The sequence below is a fragment of the Triticum dicoccoides genome, chromosome 2B (genome assembly GCF_002162155.2).
Source record: "Triticum dicoccoides isolate Atlit2015 ecotype Zavitan chromosome 2B, WEW_v2.0, whole genome shotgun sequence".
Lineage (NCBI taxonomy): Eukaryota > Viridiplantae > Streptophyta > Magnoliopsida > Poales > Poaceae > Triticum > Triticum dicoccoides.
Genome location: NC_041383.1, coordinates 115,324,136 through 115,331,624, shown reverse-complemented (window position 1 = coordinate 115,331,624; position 7,489 = coordinate 115,324,136). Strand labels below are relative to the sequence as shown.

The window sequence follows — 7,489 nt, the reverse complement described above, 5'->3', positions numbered from 1 at the left end:
ACGTGGGTGGCTGCGGGGATGTGGCTAACATTGGACGTACGGCAAGTTTCATCCGGCACTTGCACCTCCAACTGACGTTGCATGTGGATCAGCCGGCTCGATCGGAGTATTTTTCTAATTTTATTTATCTCCACATTTCTATTACAATGAATTTTATCTTTACCCCCTATTTTCATCTTTGCGACAACATTTACCTTGTTTAGCAGGGTTTTTTTTTCCACATTTTATCCAAGTTACCCACGTTTCACTGCTGATTGTGCCTGCGCATCGGCTGGTTTGTTTTCTCTGGTTATTCGCGCCGAGCCGAATAGAACCGGACGCACCGCGCCGCACCTACCCTGGTAGAGCGACGCACGCGCACCGCTGGGCTAGGGCGGCCGCAGCAGCCGGGCCGGCGAAAGGGGGCAGCTTCGTTGGGGGACGGCGCGCCGGGCATCGGGTGCTGCTCCTGCTGTTGCCGCCGCGTCGAAGGAGGGGAACGCGTGCGTCGGGTGATGGTGGTGCTGCTGCTGATGCAGCGCAGCGCCCGGCGAGGGCCAGAGAAGGGCTGCTTGGCGGCGAGCGTGAACGGGAGGCCGTGCCCCGTCCCCCATGAGCGGCGGCTGCGGGTGGAGGCGGGGGAGAATGCGTCGGCGTTCGCGGGGGAGTCGTCCGCGCAGCCGACGATCCAGCGGAGGAGGGCGGCGGTCCTGCATCGCGGCCCCTCCGGCCTGTCATTGGCAGCCCATTTCTCTTAGCCGTGCGGCCCAGCCCATTTTGCTTGTAACCGAGCAAACTGCAGACTCTTCTTCCTTACCGCGTGTCCTCTGCCAGTCCACACCCCCTCGCGATCATTCAGTGGCTCACAAACAGCTGAAGCCATGGAGGACGCCTACCTTGTGCCGGCGATTTTGTGGCTCGTGCAAACCATCCTCGGCACCATCGGGATCTGCGAGCTGGATTCGTGGATCCGCCAAGCCAGGCTTCACGATGACATCCAGAACCTCAAGTCCGAGCTCGAGGTAGTCCAGGCAGTGGCCACCGATGCGAAGGGGATGGCACTCCAGAGTGCGCGGCTGGCTAGATCTCTCGCCGATCTCAAAAGGTTTCTGTACGATGCCGACGACCTGGTCGACGAGCTCGACTACTGGAGGCTCCGGCACCAAGTCGAAGGAGGTATTGAATTTGAATCTTAGAAATCAATTGTAATTCTAATTCCTGTTAAAAATTGATTTACCACAGTTAGAATTCGAAAGTTGGCCGTAGAGCACAAACTTTTGACGTGGTTGATCACATCAAGCATCAAATCGCTCCTATTTCAGTTGTTCACACGGTGTCCATCTCCCAAGACCTGCTGCCTTCTTCCTCCAATCCGTAAAATCAGTACGCCTCCAACGCTCTTACCCAACCTCGCACCGCAGCCACAACAACTACCCCCGGTTAGCCGCCAAACGAACTCTACTCAACCTCGCCAAAATGTTTTCCGGTCTTGCAGGACAATGCTAATACTAGCCCTCTTCTTTTGGTGCAGTTACTTTGCAGGAGCCTGATGGCATGCATGAAGCAGCACGAGTAGATCATGGCACATCCAGAGGCGATGATAATATTCTGCTAACAAGCAGTCGTGGCAAAAAACGGTCCAAGGCATGGGATGATTTTGTCGACATAAAAGATGGTAATGGAAAGACCGTGCAGGCAGAATGTAGACACTGTAAAAAGAGAGTTCAATACAAAGGTGCACAAGGGCCAAGGGTGTTGACAACTCATGTCAATAGTACCTACTGCAAGAATATGCGAGAAGCACGTCCCCAGCTGCAAAGCCATCCAAGGTACAATTTCAAATTTGAAAAATGGGTACATTTCTTTCATTTACTCACACCATCCCAGCACATCTTATTCTACATCGATGCACATCTTGTCTTATTTTTTGAAACTGTTTACATGCATCTGCTTAACAATACACCTTTTTTTTCTTCTTTTCACAGCATAAATGAAGCTGCTGAAAATGCTACTCCCGTTGCTGCCGGTAATTCATCCAACAGACCGAGGATGGTAACGAATCAAGAGCCAACAGAAATCACCACAGCTATTGCTCACCCTTGGGATAAGGACGAATTTTCGAGTAGGATACAAAAAACAACTCATCAGTTGAAAGGCATCCGAGGGGATGTGACGAAGGATCTCAACATGCCTGGGTCACACTCTGGTGCAAGTTCAGGTCACCATCAAAGTACAACAGCCTCAGGTGCACGCCAAAGAACATCAAGCCTTCTTCAAGGCAAATTTTATGGGAGAGTCGAAGAGAAGAACTCCATCATAAACCAGATCACAGCTGGCAAATCTGACAGTGTAGCTATTCTGCCTATTGTAGGCATTGGGGGGACCGGGAAGACAGCGCTCGCACAATTTGTATATAATGATCCGAAAGTGCAAAACCAATTTGACCACAGCACATGGGTCTGGGTGTCTAACAGCTTTGATGAAATGAGAATCACAAGAGAGATGTTAGATATTGTCCCTCGAGAAAAGCACGAAGGGTTATGCAGCCTTGACAGACTTCAGCTGGTCTTGAAAACTCATATTGAATCAAAAAGGGTTCTGGTTATTTTAGATGATGTCTGGGATGACATGAATGATTGCAGATTTAACCTAATACTTGCTCCTTTCAAGTCAAACAATGCAAATGGCAGTGTGATCCTTGTGACAACTAGATATCTCTCTGTTGCAAAAAGGATAGGAACGACTGAATCAGTTGTGTTACGTGCTCTGGGAGATGATGATTTTTGGTTATTGTTCAAAGCACAAGCATTTCGTAATGAGAACTATGAAGGGGATGGAAACCTGACGAGCATTGGACGGAAAATAGCAGGCAAGCTAAAAGGCAACCCGTTAGCAGCAGTAGCTGCAGGGGAACTTTTAAGAGTTGATCTTACTGTTGGTCATTGGAATAAAGTTCTGAAGGACGAAGATGGGAAGTTGCTGGGGCGCAGTGGACGCATCATGGCTGCTTTGAATCTTAGCTATGATCAGCTGCCATACCATTTACACCAATGCTTCTCGTATTGTTCTATGTTCCCCGACAATCATTTTTTTCGTGGTGAAGAGTTGATCCACATGTGGATTTCACAAGGATTTGTCAAGCAGACCCATCCAAGTAAGAGATTAGAGGAGATAGGAATGGACTATCTGGCTGATTTGGTGAACCTGGGATATTTTCAGCGAGTTGGTAGAAGAGATTTATATGTTGTGTGTGGTCTTATGCATGATTTTTCAAGGATTGTTTCAAGAACTGACTGTGCAATTATAGATGGTCTAGAATGCACTGATATATTGCCAACTGTACAACATTTGTCAGTAAAGTGCAAGAAAGATCAGCATGGGAACGTGTCTTGGAGTAGCAAGTTTAAAGAAGATTTGAGAAAAACAGTTATATCTGTGAGAAAACTGAGGACGTTACTGTTAATCGGGCAATATGACTGTTCCTTCTTTCAATCCTTCGAAGACATATTCCAGAAGGCACACTATATACGTCTGCTGCAAATATCAGCAACATTTCATGATTTTAATTCCCTCGTGCGCAGTTCTGTAAATCCTACTCATCTTCGCTATCTAAAGCTTACAGTCAATGAGGTGCAGGGAGATTTGCCTCAGGTTTTGAGCAATTTTTGCCACCTTCAAGTATTAGATGTCGGCTCAAACACTCATCTTGATGTAGCTCATGGAATGAATAATCTTGTCAGTTTGCGGCATCTTGTTGTAGCTTCCATATACAGAATTGGCAAATTGACATCACTTCAGACACTAAGCAATTTTAGCGTACAAGATTCTAATGGCTTTCGGATTATAGAACTTCAATCCATGAATGATCTTGCCCAACTTATGATTTCTCAACTTCAAAATGTTAAAACTCTGGAGGAGGTTTGTGGGGCAGGACTGAGATACAAACGACACTTAGAAAAGCTGCACTTGTCCTGGAATATGTCACATGTTGAATCTGACTCGGATGGCAGCAATGAATCTGACTGGGATGACAGCAATGAATCTGCGAATGTCATGAGCTCTGAACCTTCTACCAGCAAAGAAACAGAGGAGTGCTTGCCAACAGAGGTACTTGAGGGTCTAAAACCACATTACAATCTGAAACATCTTCAGATAACAGGGTACAATGGTGCTAACTCTCCATCCTGGCTTGCTCGCAATATCTCTGTTACCTCTTTACAGACTCTGTATTTGAATGGATGTGGACAATTGCAGATACTTCCATCTTTGAGAGAGCTTCCGTTTCTTGCAAAGTTAAACTTGAGAAACATGCCAAAACTAGAAGAAGTATCGGTTCCTTCATTGGAGAAGTTGGTGTTAGTTAAAATGCCGAAGTTGGGGAGATGCTCCTGCGTTTCCTTGAGGGACTTGAACTCTTGTTTAAGGGTTCTAACAATTAAGGATTGCCCTGCACTGAAGGTGTTTGATCTGTTTGGGAACGGCCACAAATTCAAAATTGAGCAGAAGTCATGGTTGCCACGCCTTTGTGAGCTCACTCTAAAGAACTGTCGCCTTTTGGTGGTACCACACCCTTTACCATCTTCAAGCACTGCTTGTAGTATTTCCATGAGCAGAGTCCCGAAATTTCCAAGAATAGAGGTGTCCTCCGGCAGAAGTTTAACAATCGGCGAGGATTTTGATGAGTATGTTTTTGGTGAAGTTCCTTTTGACAGGTTATCTGATGAGCTGTTCGTGTTAGATGGAAATATTTTGGCATTCCATAATCTAAGGTTCCTGACACAGTTGATAATAGGTTGTTGCCGAAAACTAACGTCTATTTCACTCAAAGGATTAAGTCAACTTGAATCCTTAAAGACACTGAAAATAAACGCCTGTCCCGGGCTTTCTGGTTTTGATGCTCCACCAGAGCATTATGCCCTCCCATCACTCGAATATCTAGAGATTGGGTCATGTAGAATAGTGTGGGGGTGGCTATCTCTGATTCTGCAACATGCGCCAGCACTAAAGGAATTGGATTTACTTTGCTGCCCAAAGTTAGAACATCTACAGCTGAACTCCTGCACGACACTGCAAAAGTTGAAGGTAAATACATGTGAATCGCTTGGCACACTAGATGTTTTGCAATCCCGTTCTCTAAAGGAATTGGAAGTAGCGGACGTCCCAAATTTGGAATCTCTACAGCTGCACTCTTGCACGACACTGGAAGAATTGGATATTGACAGCTGTACATCACTCTGTACACTAGAGGGCTTTCAATCCCTTGGCAGCCTCAGGCGTTTGAGTCTACGTGAATGCTGCAGCCTGCATTCATGTTTGGAGGGTTTGCCAGCGCAGGACTGCGAATTATGCCCTCAACTAGAATTTCTTGGAATCAGTGACTTCTCTTTCCTTGCCACGTCGTTCTGCAGGCAACTCAGATCACTCCAGCGGCTAGTTATTTGTGGTTCTGTGGAAGAAACAAATGCAGCAGGACTAACAGATGAGCAAGAGACAGGGCTTCTGCTCCTCGGTTCCCTCACAGAGCTCCAATTTGAGCATTACAATTATCTCAAAGATCTTCCTGGAGGCCTGCACAGACTTGACTCCCTCCAGGTGTTGGAGATTTCATATTGTCCGAGCATCTCAGGGTTGCCGGACCTCCCGCCTTCTCTAGAGGAGTTGAGAATCTTCTACTGCAGTGAGGAGCTGGTAGGTCAATCCAAATCACTAGCATCAAGCAAGTTAAAGGTCAAAATTAACTGGCAATATGTGAACTGATTACTTGGTGGCTTGTTAAGCACACCTACACAACAGATATAGTTGTACACTTGTACTGCTTTTGAGAGGTATACTTCTACCATAGATTGTGTCATGTACAGAAGTGCTATTGTTTTTTTTTTCCTGTAAGTATCAAAAACTGACCTTATGCCAGTTCCCGTACAGGTTTGCTTTCACTTCAGAACCTCATCCTCATGTCATCTGTTTTGCTGTCATATCAACCGGTAGCAGTCAACAGGTAACCAGTCTCTTTAGCTGTTTGATAGTCATTGAGCTTGTGAACTGACAAAGATTATTATTTTTCTTTTCCTTGACATCTGAAGGAACTCCAAGACACAATTTCCAGGATGTGTTGTGCTGTTCATTACAAGTTGGCCACAAGAAGCTTATTCAAAACTTCCTTGATGCACTAGCCAGAAATGCTCTGCAGCTACACTATTTTTTTTGAAAGGAGGTTATCCCCCGGCCTCTGCAAAACTGCAGCTACACTAATGCACTTTGTATTTCGGAATTCCACCTCGTAACCAGCATATGTTGCTCCATCAGAATTCAGGGTGCGTCGGCAGACACTGATTTGCTCATAGATTTGAATATGCGACCTTGCTGGGTTTGGCTACAAATTTTGTTCATTGTAATACGTACATTCCAAGGAATTCGTTTTGTGGTTTCTTTTGTGATGCCACAAGACCAACGTGTTGTGCTTCAGACAGTGTGTGGTTATTCAGCCAGTTTTGCTCCAGAGCTGTAGAGGAACTAAATCCTGTTGAATCGACGTGATTCTGAATTGAGTTGTTCATTCCGTTGTCCCTTTGTTACAGGCTGAAGGCGACTTTGCGTCTCCAAGTTCCACCCTTCGGTTTCAATTCGCCTTCCATTCCACGACCGCAGACTTTCCGTGTCTGTCAAGAAGATCTAGTCCCATACCCGCCGAGATCTACTTGTCAATGGCAATCCATCCAGAATTTAGTTTGGTTTTCCTTACTGGCGGGAAGTAAAGTACATAGTCGCGTATGCCGTATTATATGGATAGCCAGAAAGTGCAGCATGTCAGCAGTTTTCAAAGACGGCGTGTGCTCACACGTCTGCCTTGCATCCCCTGTTTCGCGAAGTGGTCACTGAAATCAGGTGATATGAGCCAGATCCACTTTTGAGGAAGTGGCTTGGACAACTTCTCTGTCTGGTTCAATTGGCTTATCTGTTGGTGTTCAGGTGCATGCCGCTTTAAGGCATTGGACAATGTTGGTTAGCCATGGAGACCTTGTAAGCTAGCCTTCAGTAGGTAGTGCCTAGATATATGAACAGACCTACTCGGTTAACCTATCCACTTGTTAACTGCATGTTCGGAATTATCCGCATTTTCAACTCTTTCGTTCTGTTTAATTTATGCAGGTGCCCTTAGTATACAACTTATTATCCATTGATGTTAAAGACTGAGTTGCCCTGTTTTTATGCATTTGGAATTGGATTTTGGAAGTATCGCTCGCTCACTTTTATTTGATATGATTATCATTTTTTGTGGCAATGTAATATAATATTGTGGATCGAATTCTCTATATCGTTAAGTATATTAGTGGCTGAACTGGTGTGACGATATGGTATCGTAAAGTTCCTTTAATGAGATCTACATGGTCTTCCATTGATGGTGTCATACAACCTAGAGAACAGATTTCTTCCTTTACCTTTTTTGAGGGAAAGAGATCAACATAACTCACTCAATCAATCATGTGTTGAATATATTTTTTGTCCTATAAAC

General features: G+C 45.3%; 1 protein-coding gene across 3 annotated transcripts; it reads left to right on the top strand.

Annotated features, from left to right (window-relative positions):
- Window positions 1-849: 849 nt before the first annotated feature.
- Window positions 850-7,091, top strand: LOC119362462 (putative disease resistance protein RGA4). Of its 3 annotated transcripts, XM_037627684.1 has the most exons (6): window positions 1,060-1,155; window positions 1,302-1,418; window positions 1,511-1,808; window positions 1,965-5,804; window positions 5,902-5,974; window positions 6,060-7,091. In XM_037627684.1, exons 3-4 carry the CDS (start codon window positions 1,534-1,536, stop codon window positions 5,734-5,736), a joined length of 4,047 nt encoding a protein of 1,348 aa, XP_037483581.1. In that variant the 5' UTR covers window positions 1,060-1,155; window positions 1,302-1,418; window positions 1,511-1,533; the 3' UTR covers window positions 5,737-5,804; window positions 5,902-5,974; window positions 6,060-7,091. The 3 variants fall into 3 exon arrangements, with proteins under 3 accessions (XP_037483579.1, XP_037483580.1, XP_037483581.1); XM_037627682.1 differs by lacking the exon at window positions 1,302-1,418 and having other exon boundaries at window positions 850-1,155; XM_037627683.1 differs by lacking the exon at window positions 1,302-1,418 and having other exon boundaries at window positions 850-1,155; window positions 5,891-5,974.
- Window positions 7,092-7,489: the final 398 nt, after the last annotated feature.